Genomic DNA, 26,034 nt, shown 5'->3' on the forward strand with positions numbered 1-26,034 from the left:
AAAGCTGTAGTGTGAAGTCAAGTTGCCCAATATTCAGTTCCAACACCCAATTGTTACTATTTGGAGATAAATGCTTGAATATTAGCTCAGATTAAAACAGCTGCTCTGCAGACAATTTGCCGTACAGGTGACAAGAAGCTTTACCTGGAGCCGGTTTGCTCCTTTGGGAATTACACTGAGGATGGTTGTCTTAAGAGCTGTTGCTGGCCCACTTTAGCAACCGTCGTCCATCTGCACCCTGTAAATCCCATCAGGCGGGAATAAAAGGGACGCGTGTTCAAGCAAAAAGAAGCGCGTGTCCTCTGCGCACAGAGGAGAGCGCAAAGGGGGTAAAAAGAAAAAAAAAAAAATCCAATACATTGGTCATGAAAGCCGACACTTTTGTACACATTTTCAGCGACATGCTACAACCTGCGTGACACAAATAGTAAGCATCTGTAGATATTGGACCCTGTGGCTTAGGCCTTCACAAGCACATTGACTAATTACATGGTTTCTTAATATTTACAAACATCTTTAAAAAGCAGTGGATCTCTCTACACATAAGACTTCTTCATGCACTAAAAAGGTTAAAAAGCAAAGCAAAGAAAAACAAGCAAACGGTCGTGAAAAGCGTTAATTCAAGTCACTGCTCTACCAGCGGGGATTTTCAGCAGCAGAAACAAATCTAGAAATGATTCCGAAGCCTTGTGTGGGAGAGAAAACTAAAAAGTGCACGGTTGGCTTCCTCACACACCGGAAAAGAAATTTTGGCCAAGATTTCCTGTGAATGCAAAGAGAATAAATTAAGTAAAACAAGCCGCTGATGACGACACAACACCGAGTACGGCCACTAAGATGACAAGAGGGAAACCTTGACCACGATCAATTTTTTTTTTTTTTTTTTTGTAACTTTGCGGCTCTTTGTCTTCCTGTGGTGAGGATGAACATCTGAGTGAGTGAGTGCAAATTAGTGATGTGTGAGTGTGTGTATGTGTGAGTGTGTGTGTATATGAGTGAGTATGTGTGTGTGTGTGTGTGCGTCGTTCTAGTAAGTGAGGGTGGAGTCGTCCCATTCCAGCTGCTGCTGTCTGCTGGCCCCCTGCTGGTCCTCCTGTTCGCCGCCCTCGTCATCCTCACTGCTCTCCGACTCGGCGCTCGTGATGTCATCTTCCTCCTCGCCGTCCTCGCTCTCCTCTTCCTCTTCCTCCTCCTCCTCCTCACTGCTGTGCTGGTCTTCGTACGTCTGCGTAAATGAACAGGCATCGGTAAAAACCGCGTGAGCCTGCGCTCATGCTGACATCCAAGCCATTTTAAAGCACTTTGCTGTGTCGTCGGCGGCGTGATGTAAAGGCCATTTGCCGGCATACAAAAATCTAACTACAACCAGACTGTCTTCACCCCTTCCTGACTCCAATCTCAGTTTTTTCGAGGGTGATGGCAAAACAAAATATGACAGACTCAGAAAAATGTCCCTTACAAAACGACGTGCTGTTTCTAATGGGCAGGCCCTCCAGTGAATCCATTTGGATGAGCACCAAATTGTAGATACAGTACCTAACTCTTTCTGAAATGCCTTAAAACACCACAAGATGGCACAGACATCTGTCTAATACAAAAGCAGAGCTTTGGTACCGTCCTGCGCTATTTGGGTGCAAAGGAACTATGTTGAAATGACGAGAGGAGTGTTAGTAAGTCAAGCCAAAACCCTGTCTAATCCACAAGTGGTGAATGGTCGAGCAGATGCATGATTGCTGTGTCATTTTTACATTTGAGGACAATGCAAAGAACAAATACATGCGGGTGTTAGCTAACCCTGCTTCCATCGTGTCCACTTTTACTGCAGTGGTCATCTTTAATGTTGAGCTCAACCTTCTCCAAAAAAAAAAAAAAAAAGTGTATCTCCATCTAGATTTTAACATCCACGTGCCAAGAACTGCTGCAATTACAGGAGACTTCATTGTTGCTGCAAATTGTGTTCAATGTGATTTGGTTTTCACAGTCTCCCTTGACTCCTTGTACTACTTTGTACCTAAAAATGCACACCTGAAAACCGAGGCAAGTGTGCAGTGTAAAAGTGCTAAATGATCCCATTTTGAAAGAACAAATCCTGAAGATTGCATAACTGAGACAAACAATTCTGTAGGGGATAGACCGATTATCGTCTGGGCTGATTATTGGCACCGATATTTGACATATTGGCTCCAAATGTCGGTTAAGCCCCTATCCCATTTTTGAAAGGTAGCGAATGTTGGGTTATCGTCAGGTTTCGTTCAAGGCAACAAATGATCGCGAGTTCGCCTGTACTGTTCTTGAATTTTGAACATGTTCAAAATTCCGTTGTGACAAGAAAGAAAAAAAAACCCACAAAAACTCTTGGTGAATGACTGACGAGCACTTGATGAGCATTTGCGACCTGAAACGAACCCTGACGAACCATGAGGTGAACGCGCATTTTGTTCATCGTGACTAATAATTGCAATCGGTATCAGAGCTGGAAAAAAATATCTCCAAATATGTATGTCATGAAAGTATGTAGCTCCTGTCTGACTGACTGTGTGTGTGTGTGTCTTTTATGCAAATGATCAAGATATCATCCCATAAATAAGCCCCCTCCCCATCCCCAGCAGCCTGTCAATCATGACAGCTCAGTGGAAAAAGTAGGGCGCTGACAACACGATCAAGCAGTCGCAGGGAGACAGCTGCCTTCCTACCAACCACCCCACATTTTTGTCTTTTACCTCCATGGGGTTAACGGTGATAGTGAGGGCCGAGTCGTCCCAGTCCATCTCGTTCTCCTTGCCGTTCTCCTGGTCCCTCATGGTGCGCTGGTGTGCGGCCCGGATCCGGAACACGCCCAGAATGATCATGAACACCAGGAAACTGACGCAGACGACGATGACGATGGTGGCTGCGCTGGGAACCACTGCAAACACACACAATGAGACCGGTCGGATTTTTTTTTTTTGAAAGCCCGCTCCGGTTAGGAAGCGGCCCTGCTTAGCGTTTATTAACGTTGTGGAGGCCCTCTCGTGCATTGGCAGGCTTAGCGAGCCCGACAGCCTGGAAGATTATTGGAACCTGGAAATAAAAGGCGGTGCACAGATGTCACAGGCTGCACTCAAGTGTAATCCCTAAACGTATGTCATTAAAAATAAAAATAATAAAGGAGGGTGCGGGGGTGCGGAGGGGGTTGAAATGAACATTGATTCATGTATGTCCTACTTGCAGCATCAGGAGCCATGTGCTTCTCACTAAACTTAATATAAGGTCAAAATATAAAACATTGGGGAGACTTTTTTGATAAGGCATGGATTTCCAGATGGGTCGTCCACTTAAATAAAATGGACGCTTTGTTTTTTCCTCCGAGGAAGGTGCCACTGGGTGTCAGTGAATAGCTTTGCTAGCATGCGGTACGAAGATTGGATTGCCATGTGGTGGTTAGGTGAGGGTTGCACAAACATGGCCGGCCCATGACGCAGTACCTGACGACTGGTGAGCGTTGACAAGGTTGTGGCCAGACAGGTCCACGGACGCCTGATGCACGGGGTTGATGAAGTTGGGCTGCACCATGGCACTGTGGAAAGGCTCCATGGCGCTGGCTGTGTGAATTACGTTCACCTGGAAAGCAGACACACAAACGACACGCGTCGCATCGTAGTCACGAGAGTAAACGAACCAGTTCAGTCCTACCTCGACCTTGAAGTCGTTGCTGATGTAGCGCCCGTTCAGCTCAGAGCACACCAGTTTGAATTTCCTATCGAAGAGCGCCTCGGTGTGCCAGTTCTTATAATGGATGAGATGCAGGACTTGCTCGTAGTTGGCCATGGTGTTCACGCCTGGAGCACGAGAAGGCATGGAGAATGAAGACGTTCAAAAGGCCGAACACGAGCGCTACTGTCCATACCGGTGATGACGAGGCCAAGGTGGGAGGAGCTCATCTCAAGGCCACGTTGCTGCAGCTGCTCCGTGTCTACTTCCAGGCCCTCGTGCTCTGCATCCAGTTCATCTCCTACCACGGTCATTTCGCATGTGTCCAGGTTGTGCATGATCTCCTCAGAGACCACCGTCTCTTGGACTGAAAGAACAGTAACGAGGATTTTTTTTAGTTTTGTTGAAAGACACCGAAACACAAGAAGAATCATGCCTATGCATATGCAGTGTCAAAATAAAACACTTCAAAAAGTCAAATCAAAATTATTTTACCACGCGGATTACTAGGAACGCTTCGAGAACTATCCATCCCTCTATCCATTTTCAAATCGCTTATCCTCACAAGGGTCGCGGGGCATGCTGGAGCCTATCCCAGCTGTCTTTGGGCAGTAGGAAGCGGGGATACCCTGAACCGGTCGCCAGCCAATCGCAGGTTAAGTCAGCGGTCATTCAAACAGAGAAACATCAACTCGTGTTTTGCGGCTCATTATTTTTTTTCCCAGTGTGCAGCCTCAGTGTTGTCATGCTTTTAATTCATTTTGAAAACTGCCGATATCTGTGTCACACATCAAGCTGCTGAGTCCGACTGAAGGAGGGTGTCATTTTCCAATCGAAAAAATATGTACCAATGTCCATAAAACCCCACATAATTGCACTCCTCAAATGTTATTTTCTGTGTCGAATTTGTTTGGACGTTACAATTAAATGAAGTCTTGGAGGCTTGTTTGTTGCCTGCCCGATGCTTAATCAATTGTCCTCATCACTCCGGTTTCTGTTTCAACCACTGTGCAAATGTATTGTCTCCCGATCTCAGATCGCATACAGGACAAAGCTAACAGATGGTGAGCTTCCAATGGCCCCTCCCCATAAAGGAGTAAACAACCTCTCTGTCACTCACTCTGTCCAATCCCTTCGGCTGCATGGCATAATCCTCCCGCCACGCTGTCATTGTACTCGTGTATGAGCAGCGGCGTTCCCCGTGCTCACTGTTTTCTAACGCTTCAGCTATCATATGACTTTTAGGCTGCTTAATGGGTGTGATGCATCTTGGGCAAGAACATTAAAGAGGGAGCGGGGGGGGGGGGATGCTCATGTTCAATTCCAGCGTGCATTTCACCTACCCGTGGGGTCATCGTCCGCTCCCTCGGTGGCTTCAGACTCCGCATCAGCCTCAACCTCGCGGGTGATGGTGCTAACAATGCGCAGCTCGGGGAACAGCGTCACGCCTTCTTGGCTCTCAAATTCGGCAGCACTGCGGGCAAAGTGGTCAATGCCGCTCAGGCTGATCTTGGGCTCCTCGGGCTGCAGCACCATCACGTAACCTTCAGCGTCCGGCATGGTCACGCAGGAATCCTCGTTAAAGCACCTAGAGAGATCGGTGCATTTTATTCTCCCTGTGAGTGAATTTCGGTTACGGGCGAGACAAATTCATAAATACCTGCGATCCTTGACAACAAGGGAACATAGTTGATCTTTAGGTTTGTACATTTCTATAGTGCGGACAACTTAATTTTAACCCCCCCCCCACCCCGCCCCCCCCCATTAAATAATTAGGGAGTAAATCACAAATGAGGTCATTTAGAATGATGGTAAATTAAATACAAAAAGTTATTGAATTTCTCATTAGGGTGTGATCGCTACATATATGTAGCGCCACAAATAGCAATCCCCTTCTGCGAAAGCCTGATTAATGCAGTCCCGTCAAACCAGAAAATCACTTCCTAACAATGACGAAAAGGAGTCGAAAAATGGCCGCAGGGTTCCTCGCTGCTGCTTACTTGACGGCGGTGGAGATGCGAAGGTGTCTGATGCCGGGCGTCGGGAACTGGCGGGAGTTCAAGTAAGAGATGTGCTGCATGACCTTGTCAAAAGCGTCAATGTCATCCCCCTCGACAGTCAGGGAGGACTGGTTGGGGTTAAACTCCACCTGGAAGAGAAGTGAACAAAATCGCATTTGAGCTACGCCAGACATGACCAGACAAAGGCGCAAGGGATCGATAAGATTAGCCAATTGGATTGCGCTGTTTGCTTTGGCCTCCTCACCTTAACCGTGGACGCCACCTCCTCGGGCAGCTGTACATCCAGGCCCTCCTTGCAGGTGTACAAACAGTCAATAACCTTCTTGTTCTCCAGCTTGCCTGAGCGAATCATCAGCCCCGCAAGGTTTCCGTGAAAAAACTGGGCCATGCGTGCGTTTCCGCCTATGCACGCCGTGAGAGAGTTGATGAGGATGAAACAAAGAGACAAGGACAGCGAAGAATTAGGCATCACGTTTCACCTTTTCGGGCCAGAACATCGGGGCATGCAGGCTCGAGGTACAAAGGCAGTCTAAAGTTCATGCAAGTTAGTGCGCGTGCCCAAATGAGTCTGGTTCCGACAACAAAATCATGGGTGATTGAATACATATACACATGCAATGCCCGGCGAACGGTACTGCTGGTTTACCATGGCACAGAACAAACCAACTTAAAGATGAAGTTGTCAAAACATTAAACCAGGGGTGTCAAACTCATTTTTATCGCGGGCCACACTGTAGTTATGGTTCCCCTTGGAGGGCCGTTATGAATTTTGGGAAACCATATAAATGTTTAATCACCTCCACATACTACATGCACAGCGCAGAATAAATTGATGGATAACTAGTTTTAAAATCAGACTTCAAGAATAACGACTGTTATTGTGGATTACATATGACAATTTGAAAATTTGGTTAAGACTTTAGCAACCCTCATGAAAACTTAACATGCTTTTTTTTTTTTTTTTTTTGCTTTCGCAGGCCACATAAAATTACGTGGCGGGCCAGAAGATCTGGCCCCCGGGCCTTGACTTTGACACCTGTGCATTAAACAATGCATCCTGAGGGACTGGGATATTCCAGACGGGCATATCCATCCTGATGAGGTGACGTAGTCCAGAGTGTCTAACTACTGTCTCTGTGTCTGAATGTTCCACTGTCATCTGACCTGGATTAACATCCATTTGCGCTGTCAGGATCACGCGATGAAAGAGGAGGCTGCACTCAGCAATGCGTTTTGTGCTTATCCTATGTCTAGTACAGTTGATCTGGTCGGATGATGATGTAAAAAAATGATACTTAAACGGGAGTGAATCATGGCAACATGCTTGAAAACAAAAACGCGTCTGCAACTAGAATGTGCGGGGATAATTCTAGTCGAAGTGGCATGAGGATGCAGTTAGCGCGGTGGGACATGGCAGACACAGGGAAGTATTGTATCTGAGAAGGGAAAGATTTTGGGCAACCTGAGGAAGACTCAGAGAGTGTCTCAGTGTCATTGTCATGTCCCGAGTGTTCTGCAGAAAACAGGGAAAAAGAGATTCGGGAGAGACAGGGAGGAAGGTTGAGGATCTTCTAGTGGGATTGAGTTCACATTGGTGGTTACGCTGCAAGGTTACTTTGCAAACATTATATGATAAAATAGGAATAGACGCTTTCCGCAGAGTCATCTCAATGTTTGCATTGCTAAAATTCCAACGTTCATGTTGTGCGACAGAGTTTTACACGTCCTACCTTGCCAGCAAGCACCAACGGTGAGCTGAGTCTCAATCCTGGAAGCATGCAGTGGGTAGTCCTCCGTGACCAGGAAGGGTTCAAAGGTTGTCCCGTCCACAAAGAGCGTCACCGTGGGGAACTCCACATTCAGCACATAGTGATGCCACTCTTTGTCACACACCTGCAGAGAACACGGAGCATATGAAACCATTGATACCATTTTGAAGGGGAATAAAAATAGAAGCATCTTGAGTTAATGTGGCCATAGGAGCCCACCTGGTCGAGTTTCCAGTGGAACTCGGCTGGTTTGTAGTTCTCCGCCTCCGAGGGATCTTGACGGAGGAGAAGGATCAGCCTGCAGTTGTGCACGTAGAGGGAATAGTGGTGCCTGTTCAAGTCTGCAGGGTGGATATGACCGGACACCATCATATGAATTTGGAACATTTATTATTATTCACATTATTCATCTACTTTTGACAGAAACTGATACACAGCAAAACAACAAAGCTGTGTTCATTCAAAGGCAACAACGGTCTTGAATAAACTGCATGTTCACATCAACAAATAATCAGTTGAACATAAAATGACCTTCTGCCGTGACAGCTCATTCAATTTATGACCCTGTACCGAATGGTGGTGGCGGGGCAATAATGGTGGCATGATCACAGGCAGTACAGATGCGCGACCGCACGGATGTAATCCTTCTTATATAAGATGGGGGGATGGAAGTTGATGAGCCATCAACACATTTCTCTGAGACTTTCTAGTCAATAAGATCCGGTCGGTGTGAGCTTCAAATAAACAACCAGAGACAATAAAGGAGAGGTGAGCAAGAACTTGGCAGGGGTCAGAAGGAAAAGATACGAGCCAGCCCGCTGAGTGCAGAAACGTGGATGAGAGGACAAGAAAGACTACAATCTTCTGAGATCGAAATGGAAGAAACTGTGACAACAGATATTGCCTCTCACATGGCGTCTAGGCTATTTTCATTGAATCAACTGGAAAGAGGACAGGGCACCTATTACAGATGAGGTTTGATCTTCGCAGCCATTTAGATTATGAAGCTGTTTTCAAAGTACAATCAACATTCATACGCAGTTACCTGTCTTGTCAGAATTGCAGAGGATGGTCTCCTTCTCATGGGCCCCGGGTCCATGTCTCATCCACACCGATATGGTGAAGGGCTCCTTCAGGCTGGTGCTCACCAAGCCGTCCGGAACCTTGATGGCCTGGGTGCCGTTGAACTCAAACACCTGGTCGCTGTCGTGCCCGTTATCGGTGGGTAGTCCTATCGTCCAGTTGGCGGAGCTGCCGGGTGATGGCAGAAGCTCAACTGCACCGGAGCTGGCTCCTAAATGTTTTTTTTTTTTCCAATTAGTCAGAGAATCATTTACAGTGGACTCCCGCTACTCCGAAAATAAGCTCCTTACCGCACAGCTTGTGCAGAGACTTCTCAGAGTAGGTGTCGCGGTCACATCCCTTTCCAATATGGTTGGTTTCGAGTTCAATTGTGGCTCTGATGGACGTAATTGGCTCGTCACAGGTCTCCAGGTGCATGCTGGGGAAAAGAGCCAGGCTTCCCGTGCCGGGCTCATATTCAATCCTCTTATTGAAGCCTGAGGGCAAGAAATCGAGGGAGTGTGACAAAGGTGTCCTTCAACGCAGCGATGATAAGGCGCGGCAGTCGATGCTGGACTTGTCCGCACAAGTTAGGCTAAAAGAAGCACTTCCTTTCCAGGCCAACGCAGACTGAGCCTTCTGACAAAACAGCGGTTGACGTGAAACTCTTTCTTTACGCACATATACAGTGTGATGGTTAGCAAGTCGGAGAGCATGTTGATACCTTGCCAGCTGGGTTTGCAAGTTGGCTTGACGCCGATCTTGACCAAGACGTCCTCCGAGGCGCGGTTCTTTCCGCAGTCGTAAGCGGTCACAGTCAGCTTATACATGTGCTCTCGGTCATAGTTTAGTTTCTCTGTGTTCTTGATGAGGCCTGATTGAAACAAGAAACATCGCCTGGCGTTCGAGTCACTCTTTGTTTAATGTCAAAGCTGGGGTGAGATAACGTGACTCAAACTAGTCATTCCTGAAACTTGGATGCTGATAAGCAGTAGTTACAGTATCATATAAAGATTGAAAATAAAATAGCACGGGATAATGTTTTAACATTTCGCTTTATCTGTGAGTGCAACAGCTAAAATTCGAAATGAAAAATAAATACCGACTGATATTACAAAAACGGTGGCATAGCCTGAATAGCAGACCAGGCTTGGATGACATTTCCTTGCCTTTGTCTTTAGTTGGGGGTGCATTCGAAACGACCCGTCCAGCGGGCCCGATTGATTGCGAAAATCAATGTGCCGAGCATGATGCAAATTATGGCTCCGATCCCGGCAGGGACCGTCAGATTCATTGGCGGGAGTCCTTACCCTCTTTGTCAATGGTGAAGGGCACATCTGGCGTGACAATTTCATAGTTGCAGATTTGACTGAACTGGAAAGAGCAGTCCGCATCCACCGCCTCCACTTTCAAGATGCTGTCGTATTTCTTTCCCTCAATGACGGTGGCTTTGTAGGACTTCTCTTTGAAGACCGGCGAGTACTCATTGAGGTCGTTCACCTGGATGTGGACGGTGGCCCTGACAAAGACAAACTCCACATAATAAGCTTCGGCTGCAAAACTAGTGCCGTCATTGGCCGAGGGCTTTCACGATCCAGATGACTCGGCAGAAGATGAAGCAAATAAGCAAAAGAAGGGAAAGCAACTCAGACTGGATGGAAACTACTCAAACTGACTTGTGTGATTTCTTCATGTTGGCACCGTCAGGTCCCTCTCCGCAGTCGTACGCTTGGATGGTGAAGGTGTGTTCCTTCTGCAGTTCGCAGTCTAACTTGTCTTTTGCCCGAATGACCCCCTCGCCACTAGATTTGTCCAGGACCACGGCTTCGAAGGGGATATTCTGCCCATGGATCCTGAAGCCGCAAATCTCACCTGAACAAAATTTTAAAAAAGAGATTGCGTTAAAAACGGCGTGAAATGCATGTTGTTTCTTATCTAATCGCTCACAGCAAAATGTATGAATTAAGGCAAAGAAAAAAAAAAAAAAAAAGATCAGCCACAGGTTTTTAGGAGCCAAGGAGTTGACGTTTGAGGGGTGGGTGGTGTCTGTGGAGGAAGCCCAAAAGCACTTTTATAGTTGGGTGAGCATTTTGAAGGGGAGTTGGGAAGGGGGGTGGGACACATTCAATAATATACAGAAGACGGCGTGTTTTGTTTCCAAGCCATTTTAAATAATTGTCAGCATTCAGTCATGCAGGCAGAAACCAAAAAGATGTGCTCAGGCATTTCACAAAAGTATGCTCATCTAAGAGAAACCCAAACCTCCAAAATTAGAACATCACAGAGCACTATCAGTGGTGACCTGTTTCTTTTTGAGATGAATAAAGGTTACGAGCTATTCGTGAGGAAAATGTGCAGAACATAAGCCAAAGAAAAAGAAAAGAGGATGGGGCGGCGGGGGCCTTCAATGTACTGAAATTCAAAGATTGCGTAAATTTCGTCATAATTCCATGAAGGTATGTCACCACACTGCTCTGTGCATTTCCTACATTCAACCACAGTTTTCTTTGCAAAACTATTGTGTACCGTAATTAATTACCAACCAATTAAGGGGACTAAATCTGCATATTTAAATAAAAAGTACTGGATGAGAACTGGGGTTAGAAATATCAACTTGCTTGCATCCATATCAAATGACAACTGCAGCCATGCTAATGGGATATATTAGTGGTGGAGATTAAAAAAATAAATAAAAAATCCACTCGGGCAAAGATGCAACAATAGCAGAGAGTTTGCATTGGTTAACAATCTCAGCAGCTTTCATTTGAAGAGTTTACAATTAGAAAAAAAAACATCAGGCACAACAAAAACACTTTATGCCTCAAATATTGTTCAGAATTTTTGATTAAAAAAAAAATCTATCCAATCTGGTGAAGAAGCGCTGTTTTTAAAGCAGCCTTCTGTTTTCCTGGTGATAGCTGAAAAAACTGTTAGGGTCTGCAAACTGCGAGGGATGCCTCATGCACAGATATTTCTAATTGAGTAAGCCCCACAGCATACTCTTCATCCAGCTATCAAAACTCTGAACTATTCTTTGGTAAAGGGGAGGAGGATAAAAACCGAAAAAACATAAAAGTCGAGAAAACCAAATGGGTCAATTACGGAGCAAGGCGGGCGTGGCGTTTCTGTGTGAATGTGCAGATGCCATTTTGTGTTAGTGGGTTAATAGTAACAATAAGCACAAAGCAGAAGAAAGAGCCCAAGGTCACCTTCTTCGGTGAGGGTCACCTCAAAACTCTCTACAGGGAGGGGAGAGAAGATAAACCGAGGTCAGTTAAAGAAGAGTTAGAAGCTCAGAAGACAACAGAAGACAGGAGTGAACTTACTGCGTGGCGATTGTTGTGTTTGAAAGCTCACTTTTAGCTCAGTAAGGAAAAAAAATAGCCTTTCAAATAGTCGGGTGACAGAACATATTGACAGCCGGTATTTCATCAGATAATAGGTCGGCGAATTGGCAGTAATCAACATCGCTACGACATCTGCCCGCGCGATGTGTAAACACCTTTAGCACAGCACACACCGTCTGGCATCTGTAAAGCTGAAGTTGATGGTGAGACTGGATGCAGCATTTGAGAATTTAGGACGAAAAGCTTGTAAACATTTCGGCATTGACCCAAAGAGAAAAGTCAGAGAGGAGTTGGACAGAAAGCTTTTTGTGTGGATTATTTATTCATTTTTAAGTCCATCCATCCATTTTCTGAATCGCTTTCTCCTCACAAGGGTCGCGGGGGGTAGTGGAGCCTATCCCAGCTGTCTTCGGGCAGTAGGCGGGGGACACCCTGAACCGGTTGCCAGCCAATTGCAGGGCACACAGAGACGAACAATTATCCACGCTCACAATCACACCTCGGGACAATTTTTAGAGTGTTCAATCAGCCTGCCATGCATGTTTTTGGAATGTGGGAGGAAACCGGAGCACCCAGAGAAAACCCACACAGGCCCTGGGAGAACATGCAAACTCTACCGGAGTGGGGATTGAACCTGGTACCTCTGCACTGTGAGGTTGACGCGCTAACCACTGGACCATCGAGCCGCCTCATTTATTAGTACAGAGGTGTAATGAATGAATGGATCTCATCGTACAAAACTGCACCATCAAAAAAAAAAAAGAAAAATTGAGTTTCAAGTCCCAAGTGTCAACCTCGACAGTAAAAACGCTAAAAAGGATAATAATGGTTTTATGCTGTCTACCTCTGCTGGCCTTTTTATTACCGTTTTGCTTGACTAAAAGAATCCCAAGTGGGCGTTACTTTTAGCGGCTGACCAGGAGCAGTCATGCGGTCCCAATTGTGGGCCTCAGTGTTCACTACCACCTCAGTGTTCAGCCCTAATGACCAGCACACAAAGACTTCATGAATTCCTCAGCAGCACAGCCTGGATCGGCTTTCACAAAAGACCGCTAACGCTCCGCGATGCAAAAATGTAACGCCGTACAGTATATTCACCTGCTAAATGTGTTGCAGGAACAGTTTTTCAAACGGGGCCTTACAAAAGAAGAAAAAAAACCTGTCCTCTTGCTATTGTAAAATATTCACTCTTGAATAAATACCTCGTTTTTCCGGCTGTACAAAGGCCTGGGTGTAAACAATTCAAGCTCCATTAGCCTCAATTCAAGTCATCATGCAGATATGGAAAGACGCCCTGAACGCCAGACTCGTTTTAGGGCTGGCGCTTCGTGAGATGAGCTCTCCGATGGGATTTTCTCTTATCTTCCTGATTTGAGAGCGAGTGATTGGGCTTCAACGGCCTTGACAGCGAACTGTACTTTTTGGGCACAGATGGACTGACTAGAAGGCGGCTGGCACGACACCGCCAGTCACCCCTGCTGCCACGTGAAGCCAGGCTGCCAGCTTTTGTCCACGGGGAGATACTTCACATGGACGTGCCGACTATTCACGTCAAATAGGGAGGCCCAGCGAGCAGGAGTGCAGGCCTCAAATTCGATTCGGTTTGCCAATGTGAACGATTGATGCAATCAGTCAACACACAAATGTTTTGGAGAGGCAAACCCCGGCTTCCAAGTACAACATAAATAGTTCAGATCTTTCCCATGTGTTCTGCAATTTGTTTATTTGGTTATTTATTTCATTGGGACAGTGCACATTAATCAACTCAATAATAAACAGTGTAAATGCGCCGTGGTCCCAAAGCAGGTTTCTAAAATAGCAGAATAACAACAGCACAAATTCATTGAGAATCAAACTGTCACACCCGATATTTTTTGATTAAGGAAAGACATCGAAAGAACCTAAAACGGGTTGAGCTGTACTAATTTGTGACTTTGGCTCTGTTTTTGGGTGGCATTTGGTCCTGCTTGTAATTTTGGTGAAGGGACACGTTTCAACAGATGACAGACACAAAACATGATGCTGCCGCTTACATATGAGGTGAGTCCGAAAAGGTTCAAGGACTGTTGTCACAAAAGATACATTTCAAACCCAAAAGTAGAAACTAAGAGTTCGACATCTAGAAAGAGGAGGCGAGAGTTGCGGCAGGACCGCTGCTTCACCATGAATTTTTTTTCCGAGAGTTTTACCATGACCTGGCATTGTAACTCGGATCTTTAGACATCACATTCATTGTAACTGTAAGGCGGATGCAAAACTGTTTGCCGATTTGCTGCTGGAAAGATCCGCACTTGAGAACATGGCAATGCAACTGACTTGGGTAAGAAGTCACATTGGGAAGCTCCCGACAGGCACGTGGATGGAAGTAGCTGGCACGCTAAATCACACGAGGTAATCTGAGATTAAAAACGGGTCGGCTCAAGCGGTGCGGGAGCACTGAGCGGGAAGCGAGTAGCAGACAAAAGATCTCAACAATCTCATGTGATGTGAAACGGTGGGAAATCATTGCCGGGGGCGGGGGCTGTGGTGCTTTGAACCCACAGACAGAATCAATCCCAATGTGATTAAAAAAAATTATATATATATGAAAAAAACCAAAACCCTTTTCATTAAATATGAAAGGGTGTTTTCATCCGAATATCAAACAGGTCTGAATTGAAGGATACGGTCGCCGGCCATCTCACCGTCACAGGGATCACACATTTTCAAACCAGATGGAAAGACCATGGCGTTTTAAAATTAAATTGGACTTTCATTCAATATAAACCGTGCCTTAAAAACAATCCAAAAGAGTATCGGCATTAAGCCCCACCTCCTCACCTGCGTAGCGTAGCGGCGCATCCTTGTCCAGTGCAATTAAAGGGGGGTCCAGCAGCACTTTGTCATCGTTCTCTGTCACAATGCCGTGGTAAGTGGTCTCGATCCACGGCTTGTGCTTATTGACTGGGAAAGAAAAAGCACAGCGTTCGGGTCTATTAAAACATCAGCGGTGAAAACCTCTTTTCACAATTAACCCTTTGAGGTACAGCAGTTACTACCGTGAACATCTTATCATGTTAGCAGGTTACAGGGTGCATGGAAGGGTTAATGTGCATAGTTTGGGTTTTCTTTAATACAGCGACCCCCCCACCCCCACCCACCAGAGTCCTTTTTATGATGTCATGGTTTTTGTCCTCATTCATTTCAGAACCCCTAACATGAAATGTAAAACCAATTGTATATTTTCGCCCATCACATTCCACTTTTGTCAGGAATGATAGCTGTTCGGTGTGCGGAACAGTGGTTGGACCATCTTACAGCGAGCGCGGCGCGTGCAAGGCGGCTGCGGGAAAAAAAAAGCTGCAGTGAGTGGCACATTTGGGTCGGTTAAAAGAACATTGAAGGGGGGGGGAGGGGGCAGCTCGATCACATCCAATGTGAAGCGACGCCAGATGATTCCGCCACTATGCCGCTAATCTAGCAATACGATGCTAACCTAGTCTCGCGGGAAGGGCAGATTCTCTGAGCGAGGGGGACATTTTTTATTTATTTTTTGTACCACAATGATGTATTAGTATTTATTAGTTGAGGTATTATGCTATTTTGGTGATAAAAAGACTGCAAGCATTACATAATCTCTTTGTGCATGCAAGGCCTATTTATAAACCAGCTTTACAGACTCTCATCTTGCATAAAATGACTGTCCATTTATTTGGCTGGTTTATGAGGTTTGAGTAATACTGTAGGGTCACCGTCAATATATTGCAAGGCGCCCGATTTAAAAAGGGGTGACTCCTACGACGACAAGTAATGGCCGTGTAATAGGCAAGTGGCCCTCATGTATTGTTGAAAATTTTTTGTTCGGTTATAATTCATCTGGTTAAATGTCGATCAATATTCATGACATAAAATAAATCGGCAATATCAACATCTTAGCTGTGTGGTTGACATCAGGAAAAGGTTGCTCTTCTTCCACTCTGTCAATTCGAATCATGCACAATTGCGGTTTTCTGTGATCTCAAAATGAAAACGCTATTTTGTATGTGGATTCATTTTGGCTGTCTGACAGCTCACCTTTGCTCTTTGCTCGAGAGTTGCTGAGCCACAACTTTTTTCTCCCATGCACAAAAAAGCATCACGAATCATGTCATTTGCAAAAGATATGCAACAACACAAAATGTCCCGTTAATACACAAATATTCAAATTTCCCAGACAAACGTGGGGGACTTCAAAATGCACAAGGCTGGAATAATGCAAGCACCTCAAATAATGGGAATCACCCAACGATGATGGCAAGGCAATATTATAAAGTGCAAACTAAAATGAACCCAAGAAATTGATTAAGCCGGAGCACAATGTGACTCGAAGGGAAGTGGATGTCTTTAGACAGATTGTGGGGCCAGACGACAACATTAATCTGCTTTAGCCTCTGTGGAGTCCCACTTACAATTAGCTAGGTCACATTTGGGCCTCGTGTTGCCCGTTGATTTTCAATCGTGTTGAGAGTTTCACTCAATCCAGCACTGAATTGTACATGACACATTCCTTATGCAAACATCTTGAACAGTTTATGATGATGGTTTGCTTGTTTTGTGTTGAATTTACTTCACTTCAGTCCACAAGACATCCTTAAATTTGTTTTAAAAAATATATAATAATATAATGAACAAAAATATAACAACATTTTTTACTGGACCTGCATAGCCACCTGAAGAGCTGCCACTGCAGTACTAAGCAGAACAGTACTTAAGAGGTCAAATAACAGTCAATCAAACATGTGCTCTGTAGTCGAGGCAAGCCTTTTTCCAGATTACGTTAATTCCGTACAAGGACAAGATTGAGATGAAGCACAACTCAAGACTATATAACAAAAGTAAAGATGGAACAAAACACGTAAACACAGGACAGAACGAGAAAAATAATGCAAGACATCTTGCAGGTTCTTATTAATGTGCTTTCAGGTATCAATTTCCAGCATCGCATTCAGTGTGTCAGTTTATGCTTCTGCCATGGAGGCCATGCGCCTCTCCGCATTTAAAAGGTATGAGAGGAGCCGCTTCCATTAACCGGGAATCAAGTCCGCTGTGTTCACTCCCACAATGGCGCAAGCGCCGATGTCCAACTGCGCATGTTTACAAAAATACCAACAGAAAGAAAATTCCAACCACGCACACAGTTAGACCGTGCATTATGCTTGCGGTGGGCATGAAAATAGAGCAACAATGAGGGGACTGGTACAAATAAAGACTTCATTCGAAGAAAGATTTATTCTGGCTGTCTATTATCATGAGCAAATTGTAAATGGGGTTGTAGTTTTTGAGGGGAGGCTTTAGGAATTAGGATGAATGAGACTAACATAGGGCCTTTGAGATGTACAGAATCCTCCATGTGTCGTAAGGAGTTGTTAATCTGAGACAGCATGGATTTTCCCTCAATTAACTTAATTCAGAAACCAATTCATCTACGCCTGCAAGGTACTTCTATCAAAGGAGTTCCAGATGAGATCCTTTGTACAGTCGTATCCACTGTGTAGGTTTTCATGATTTCATGTTTTCATGATAATGAAGGCTCATGTGTATTTGTAGCCTACTTAGCCATTTTGATAGTAGGCTAATATAGCCAATATAGATACATGTGTTGCCTTCATTGTAAGGCTAATTATAAGGCTTTTAATTTTTTGCGGCTCCAGACAACAAAAGGTGAGGAGATAGAGATGCAGAGCTGCCGTGACACTGGAAACATTTACGAGCCATCACACATTAAGTAGCTATGCAATCCAGTTACATGGCAAATAAACTGAAAGGCATTTAATCCAATAACGAGATGTGTCCATTTATTTACTGACAAGGTCAATCAATCAAAGCAATGCAGGTGGCCACTGTCACAGTTTACCAAAATAATAACTACCAGCGAGTGCACACGCCCTGCCTGGTGAGTGAGTCGAGGATTTTGGAGAAGGCACACAATGACCGTGCACACTTTGCCGTGTCACTGCAGCGCTGCTGTCCTCCACACACTCGGACAGCCTGAAATACTGACGGCAGCTCACGAGTGGCGATACCCACTTCTGATGTTTACATTGCCTGCAGTTAGTTTCAGGTTTTATCATGGCAACCGTTGGACACAAAAACGTAAGGTTTCACTGTATTTCACTGTATTTGTATTTTTCACTCCAACATCTGTACTGATCAACCCCCAGGCAATTTGTGTGACAGTTTGTCTAGTATTAAAAGGCTTTGTGAGCAGGACAAAATATTACCCCCCCCCAAAAAAGCCAATCTTGAACAACAAATTGTTGGTGACTACACATCATCACAAAGTGTCATTGATGACACTCCCCTACACACAACGGGGAAGCTTACAAGGACAATTACAATGTCCCTTTATGGTTGCTGGGCTCCAACTGACAAGATTTTGAGCCAATAACTATGATCAAATACTTCCCGAAAGAGCATTAAAGCCACAACTGGTTGTGGTAAGCCTGAGACTCAAAAGGATACATGTCCAACAGTCACTTTCAAACACCCAAAGAACACACTGCACGCGTCCTGCTCCTGTATGACACTCACTCATGCCACAGACCAAACCAAAAATACAACTGCCACACGGTTGTCATGCTAACCCGGGGGTCGCCGGAGAAATACTCGAGCAGCTGTTCGCATTGCAGCATCATGACTGCAGCAGATGATCAGGCAGTTATTGTCAGATAATGCTTGGCACCCACTGAGAGGATGTTGTGTAATGATGGCGTAGGAAAAATAGCCATGTCTGTGTCACCATGGCAGTGAAATGTTAGCCACCTCTGCCACTGCTGTGCAATGCTTCAAACGGGAAGTCAACTCCGAAATGATCTTTACAGTAATATGTTCTATGCGCCTCCACTAGTCTAAACACGACATTCTGTTGCCTTTTCTGGAATGTGAGTTGAGTCGTAAAATCTACCGGTTTTTAGCTATCTCAGGGGGCGGCCATTTTGCCCCTTTCTCTTGACTGAAAATGACATCACAGTTGCTCACTGTTGTCCTCCATGATAGCAGACTATTTTTGTGTTGAATCAAACTAAAGCATTTAGTTTTACTTTGGAAAACAATAATGAAAATGTTTTTCCTATTTTCCAACAAGTTACAGATTAAATGAGTAATTTAGTCACAAATTAGTTTACTTTTTCTGTATAAAGGGACGGAAGTTACTTTTTTAAAAATATCTGACTCATCCATTAATTGACAAAATAATCACCAATGACCGACTTAGAAATACATTGAAAATGGCAATGCAAATATATCATTGAAAACTGAAACGAATACCGAAACTGATCATTTGCACTCACAGAAACATTTGTAGATTTTAGAGTTGCCATTCGAAATGCCTTTGCCAGTGTGTTTTTCATTTTAAGTCCTGCAGTAAATAAAGAAATGGGAGACTCAAATCAGTCAGACCTTGATGTTACCAGGAAACAGACAAAATATTACTTTCCTATTCAAAAACTGAAAAACTTCTTTTAAGTGTAATCCCGAGTATGGAAGCAGTGGACACAGTTTTTAAGGTTAACAACCACCGGTGGGCCTCCTTTGGCTGCTGCAGGTAATACAAATGAACAAAAACTGCTGCCAAATCAGCGAAAATGTCGTGCAAATCCAATTTTGCATTCATAAATGGCTTCAACTTGCGCTCAAGTGGCTCCTTCAAATCTGCAGCATCGGCAAAATGAAGGAACAATCTGCTCCCGGTCTGAAACAGTGCGCACACGTCTGTATTTGTCCATCTCGCCTTTCAGCCTCCTGAGCTTGTTGATGCGAGCCGCCTCCAAAACAGAGCGGCGAGTGTTCAAGGTGGATTTAAACAGGCTGGAACCTCAAGACCTCTGGGACCTCCGATCTCTACATAGGGGCGCCTCTCAGTTCCCCTGCCAGGCATCAGCGTTTGTTTGTCCACCATGCAATTACAAGCTCCCGACAGACGGTGCACCCGCTGTGGCTGCGGAGCTCCTCTAAGGAGGGGCGGGGAAGGCTTGGTGGGGCTCTGGGAGATGCAGAGCCTTGAATGCAACTCAATCGCGTCTCTGTGCAAACGGCACAAAAGGGCCACTGAGAGTGAAGGAGTGCGATGTCTCGAGCGGCCGGCTGTAACCGAGCTGCCCGACCAGGTAACATGTTCTCTTGCCTGTTTCCACATAATAGCTCGATTTGGATATAGCATCACATGAAAGCATTTTTTTTCCCATTAACATCATTAAGTCGATCATACGTACATCTAACTTCTGTCAGAGTTGAGATATTCCAAGTCAATACTGATTGGCATCGTGAACATTTTTGTAATACATTCACAAAGTTTTCCTTTGTCCTGCATTTTAACTCAACGACAGACTTCACCAGCACAACTTCTGAGTCCTTCTGTGTCCACCTAAACTTAAATATTCGCAACTCAGCGACCCATTCTTGACAGTTTACAGACTCCATTCAGCAAAAAGCACCAATGGGCGCAAAGTCACCACTCGTCTTATGATCGAGGAACTCTGGGTCAATTTACCAAACACGAAGGCTTTCCAAAAGTATGGCACTTTCTGGGGGATTAGCATACATACGCATTCCTGAAGAATTTGAGTCGTAGTCCTATGAACAGAGGGGACATTGTAATATGCTATAGGGAAAACCAGACCCACAAAAAAAGGTCTTTGTTCCATGAGAAATCCGGAAAAAGAAAAAAAAATCAGTCATCTTGTAAAAACAGAGCTCTCTTGGGAGGCCAAGTCAAGTTAATCAGGGCAAAGCAGGCACAAGACATGTGATAATGGTTACCATCTGTTCTGAAATCACTCTTTTGATGGCATTTTATTGAATTACCGAAATAATATATCGTCAAACAACCTGCTGTTGCTTTTATTTTTACCCTGAAGTGCTTCCAGATAGTATACAGTCATATCTCAGCCTTTGTGACCGAAGCTTTCCCAGGAGTGGCAAAAAAAAAAAATGTCGCGTTCATATCTCTGTTAGCTGACTGACAATGTGTTAATGTGGAAGAAACCACTGACACTTAAAGTGGATCTTGTTAATCAAATGGTGATATGTTCATAATGACTGACATTTTTACTTGCTGCCATCTCACGTTCCTCCAACAACAAACGTGAGAATCTACAGCCACAGCCTTGAAGCAGCTTTTTAGAGCCTGACAAGAAAATCTTGCTTGAGTTATCAAACACACAATCATGGAAGTTGGAATTATATCTTCTATCGCTATTCTATACTGTTTCAAACCAACATCAACACAACATATCCCCATCCATAATCGGCGTTTAAAAAAAAGCTGATTCGTCACGCTGCCTTCGATTTGAATTTTACAAATATGTCGCCGCCTCCAGATGTGCCCATCAAAGTTGAGTCCCCAACGAGAGAAAAGGCTTTCATAATACGAAAAAATAACACGTGTGTGAATTTTTTCGTAAAAAAATTGTGCACAAAACACATGAACGCAATGACAAGTCATTCTTGAGCACGAGGAGATTTCTCATCGCGTTTTTGAATAAATAAGGCAAAGCAAAACCTTGTTGGTCTGTCTCAGTCCCACTACCTTGCACGGCAGCTGTCACAGTTGATTCATTCATGTTTGCTGCTGCTTGTGATGCAGGTGGAGATGCGTCGACAAATTGTCGTCTTTTATTTCACTCGCCATTTGCAATGGCTATACTCGGCAACTGTCTTTTCAAGACGACCTCCTTTCGTGCTAAATCCAAAGTGTTTCCGCACAGGTTGATTGATTCAGGTTGATTGAACGCTCTAGTCTAAATTGTTCCTCTGTGTGATTGTGAGCACGAATGGTTGTTCGTCTCTGTGTCCCCTGCGATTGGCTGGCAACCAGTTTAGGGTGTTGCCAAAAGACAAATGGGATAGGCTCCGTCACGCCCTTGACCCTCATGAGGATAAATGGTTCAGATAAGGATGGATGAAATTGCTTTGAGTGAGGAGAAACCAGCCAGGTGACCATCCATTTAATTTGGTGATCTTGCACAACGCCGTTCAAGTGACCGATGGACAATCTTCAACGGATCAATGTAAGCACTTTTCCAGTTAAAGTGGCCTGGGAGAATGCTTGGCGTGCTGTGTGTCACAGCTCCTTCGAGTCGACCATGGGAGGAATAGTGAAGGGTGGAATCTTTTCCACACAGCAGTACTTGAACACACAGATGAGATCTCATCACCACAGTAGGTAAACTCTGAATGTATTATCCATCCACCCATCCATCATCTGAACTAATTTATCCTCACGAGGGCGTGCTGAAACCAATCCCAGCTGAAACCTGAACTGGTTGCGAGACAATTGCAAGTCACACATAGACAATTTGGAGTGTTCGATTTCCTTCACGTGCATGTTTTTGGCATGTGGGAGGAAACCAGAGTACCCGTAGAAAACCCACGCAGGCACAGGGACAACATGCAAACTCCACACAGGAAAGTCCGGAATCGGACCCACGACCTCTGCACTGTGAGGCGGACATCCTAACCAGTCAACACACAATGTTGCTTCATATATTTCAACAATCAATTAAATAAAGTAATGGTGGCGCAATAACAAAAGTGGAAGTGCAAACGTGCAGTGGTGAACATAAAAAAGAGAAGAATGCTGTTGTGCGAGCAGGTTATGTGAAATGTGGTGAATTTCTCTGATGCGGAATCATCCTTCCTGACAACCTCGATGTCTTTCAGACACTACATAAAAAAAGTAAAATATTTTGAAGAGATGAGATACGTGAGGAATCACGTTGCGACGTTATGCAGTCATTGAAATAAATTGTCGCCCTCTCAATTATAACTGATTTGAATCATGAGGTGGTGAGAGATTCGTTCTGCAACTGTTGATGAAATGTGCCGATTCCAACAGGATGTGTGTGTGTGTGGGGGGGGGGGGGTGCTTGTTGCAATCTCATGACAAAAAATTTCAGGCGGGTAAAAGAAGTACCACATCATTATTCTCCGAGACCTGAACGTGACAAAGGTCATCCCGAGTGTTGCTTCTGCAGCAAGAGATTCGCTGGAGCAACTGATTCAGGAGCAACAGCATGCTGATTGAACACCAAGCTGGGCTGATACAACATAAGCCTTCACCCAGATGGTGATTTCACATTTCACTTTGGCTGATAAGTTCTGAGAAGTCAGCAGATGCAAAAAAAATAAAAATAAACAGTAACATGGAGGTAAACAGTCATGAAAACGTTTTATAATGGAAACCGCTAACGGATCGTTCTGGTGGATGTTCGACTTGTTTACATGACTGTGTTGTTTTGGACCCTGCAAGCATATCGTGAACGGTTTTTGTTCAATGGAAGAGTCGTTGGGATAACCAATTCTAAAAGGATTCGACAGACAGCCCGAATATGTATTTACCAGGCAAGTGGAATAAGATGATTTAGTGTACAGAACACATCTCAGCTCAACTACATTTTATTCATAGAGCACTTGTTTTAAAATATATATATATATACTATACCTGCTCCACATAAAAATGGACATAAGACAGAGTAAATAAGTATAATAATTAGATGTCTATTCGAGTATTTTTTTACATGTTCAATAAACAAATTGTGTTTTTGAACAATCTCTGATAAACACAAAACAGATTTCCATCAAAATTGCAAGACTTAATAGCATGATCAAGTATCGGTACTCGGTATCAACGAGTACACAAATGTAAGTAGAGTACTTGTACTCGGACAACGTCTGAAGACAGTGGTGTTGCTGCATCCCTAATCGCTTTGTGTTTGAATGGTGATCATTTTAAAGACGGCGTCTCTACCTACAACTTTACAAAATGCAAAGAAAAATGATGTTTTGTTTTGTTTTGGGGTTTTTTTTACAAGATAAAGGTGCCCAGATACCAACTTTGGTTAACGTTTCATAAGTGGCTTTCAGATTTTTTTAATGCACTAGAAGAGTGTGTGTACATGCTCATGAGGTGAAGACTCTGTAACTTCCACTAACAACCCAGACTAAATTTACAGTATCTCCTCCACAACATACAAAGCTCGTCTCTCAGTCAAGATATATCACTTCAACCTACTTCCTTGACACATACTACTTTCCTACATAAACATGGGTTTGGCGGCATATTGTGGCCTTCTAAGGCGTTTCAGAAAGTGCAAAAAAAAAAACAGTGAATAGTGTTCAAGACAGATTTAAATGACCATCCAAAAGCAACACAGCACTGATAATTTGCTGTTTGACATTATCGATTTTCCTTTTCTTCACCTCAAGAAGATCACAAGCTTTAACCTCCGTAACACGCTGATGTGCAGTCAATTCACAAACTCGCTGGGTGGGTTGACTTCCACGGTTTCACACAAACAGGGTGATCGTGTCTGAGCCGTGGGACAGCGGGAGGGAGGTGCACCGCCTGCAGCAAATACATGCAGCCCTGCAAGCCCCCTCCACCCTGAATGACGTTCAGTCTTGATTAGGGAATTCTCACGCCACTACGACCGGAACCAATTGTTTTTGTCCTCAATAATCCCACTCGTGTTCACGATCCACATGGATCTGCAATGCGTAGCCAACACGAGGCCTGCTAATCATAACAATAAAAAAATGAACGTTTTTGTTCCGTTTAAACCGAAAAATAACAACAAACTACATTAAAGAGCAATAATAGGATTTGTGCAAATGTACTAATGTCGGTAAACAAAAATTAGGGTTTTTTTTTGTTTTTTTAAGCGATCTCATTATTTATTTAAAGCGGCTAAAAGGCGACGCGATGCAGTCAAAGGCTAAAAATAGACGAATAACAGAACACAGAAAAAGGGTCGTTTCGTTGTCTTGATAAATATGAAAATAAATAAATAAAATCAGCCCAGATGTTTGAAAGCGCAACACGGGACAGAAGCGGTGTTTTAGTGTGAAAGAAAGGCCGTGACGGAGTGCTTTAGATCCAGCATCGCTGTTTGCACTTGCTGCGACTCGATCGGGCAGCTGAGCAGCCCAGAACAGGTTCCTCCTCCGTAAGCATCCCTCCTTGCTGTAACCTTCTCCGGCTAAGAAACCAGCCTGGTGGGTCTCACCACTGTCATAAAGCCCCATCCGACATGTCCACACAGAGCAAACATTGCGCCATATAAATCCGAGCTTAGTTACCTTTAGCCGCATCCAGCGCGGACACCAGCACCAGGACCAGTAGGACGACGGATGCCAAGAGTTTATTCCTTCGGAAGCGCATCCCGACTTCGAGTTCAGCCGCGAAAAAAATGAACACACACGCCCTTCTTGTTCTGTTTCTCGTTGCACTTTTCTCGACAGTCGGGCGGAGGGCTTAGTTTACAGGAAAAAAGAAAAAACGAGCAATGGATGAATACGCGGTGTTGACGGTAGCTCTAAAATGGCCGTCTGCAATCCCTTCAATCGCCGCTTCTCTCGCAGGTTTGCATTTTGCTGCATTCAATGACGGCTGCAATCTGTGGGACGTTCGCAATTGTGCTGTTTTGGCAGGTAAAAAATAAGCATGTCACAGTTCTCCTCGTTATGTATACAGTAATAACGTACTTGTGAATACATATCACATTTTCTTTTTTTCTTTGGATATCCTTACCTTTTTGTTTGTACTCAATACTGAATGGAATCAGGAGAAATAATAAGAGGCAGGAAAAGTATTAAAGTAGAACTACAAATACTTATTCCCTACTCCCCAATCACATTACAGTACAGCGATTTTTATACAGTGCGTCAGTCAAATTCAGTTTTTAAACACAAAGTCAACTGGTGCACATTCATTCATAAATGTTGAAAAAAAACCGTAATAATTTGTAATCCTGTATATTATTTTAAAATGAGTGTAGTTTACAAAATTGAACAAACAAAGTACTGCATGTCGATCTAAGTTGCTGTGTGTTTCTAATCTTAAACTATGTTAAAGATTTTTTTGCGCCACAACTCACAAATTGGTGGAGTGCACCCAGCCCTTTAGGAGTGGTCGCTCGGAGGTAACGCGGAGTACCTGAAGGCAACACGAGTCCGTGGCTGTATCGTGACGTCACAACTGTTATTGTGGGAGCGCATGCGGCTGGTTTGGCTGAGACGCTAATCTGAGACCAACTCGGGTGGAGGAGACCAATAAATGTCTTATGATGTCACTCAGGGCCCGGGAGGCCAAATAGATACTTTCACAGAGATCAAGTTAATGTGAAGAGA

General features: G+C 44.3%; 1 protein-coding gene across 4 annotated transcripts; it reads right to left on the minus strand.

Annotated features, from left to right (window-relative positions):
• Nucleotides 1–59: 59 nt before the first annotated feature.
• On the minus strand, nt 60–25,252 carry clstn1 (calsyntenin 1). 4 transcript variants are annotated; one of them, XM_019887994.1, is made up of 19 exons: nt 24,985–25,252; nt 14,710–14,832; nt 11,752–11,781; nt 10,219–10,414; nt 9,853–10,061; nt 9,267–9,416; nt 8,854–9,039; nt 8,526–8,774; nt 7,700–7,821; nt 7,442–7,604; nt 7,174–7,224; nt 5,956–6,113; nt 5,691–5,839; nt 5,034–5,278; nt 3,887–4,057; nt 3,673–3,818; nt 3,465–3,600; nt 2,721–2,905; nt 60–1,225 (listed from the first exon to the last, which is right to left on the minus strand). In XM_019887994.1, the coding sequence occupies exons 1-19, from the start codon at nt 25,064–25,066 to the stop codon at nt 1,028–1,030; spliced, it is 2,949 nt and encodes a 982-aa protein (XP_019743553.1). In that variant the 5' UTR covers nt 25,067–25,252; the 3' UTR covers nt 60–1,027. The 4 variants fall into 4 exon arrangements, with proteins under 4 accessions (XP_019743553.1, XP_019743554.1, XP_019743555.1 ...); XM_019887995.1 differs by lacking the exon at nt 11,752–11,781; XM_019887996.1 differs by lacking the exon at nt 7,174–7,224.
• Between the last annotated feature and the right edge of the window lie 782 nt (nt 25,253–26,034).

This window comes from Hippocampus comes, unplaced genomic scaffold, assembly GCF_001891065.2.
Source record: "Hippocampus comes isolate QL1 unplaced genomic scaffold, H_comes_QL1_v1.1 scaffold14, whole genome shotgun sequence".
Classification (NCBI taxonomy): Eukaryota; Metazoa; Chordata; class Actinopteri; order Syngnathiformes; family Syngnathidae; genus Hippocampus; species Hippocampus comes.

Coding starts and splice junctions, on each gene's coding strand:
- clstn1 (XM_019887994.1), bottom strand. CDS start 25,066: ATGCGCTTCCGAAGGAATAAACTCTTGGCATCCGTCGTCCTACTGGTC. Junction 9,040..9,266: donor TTGCAAACCCAGCTGGCAAG/GTATCAACATGC, acceptor TCTTGCCCTCAG/GCTTCAATAAGAGGATTGAA. Junction 3,819..3,886: donor CCTTGGCCTCGTCATCACCG/GTATGGACAGTA, acceptor CTCGTGCTCCAG/GCGTGAACACCATGGCCAAC.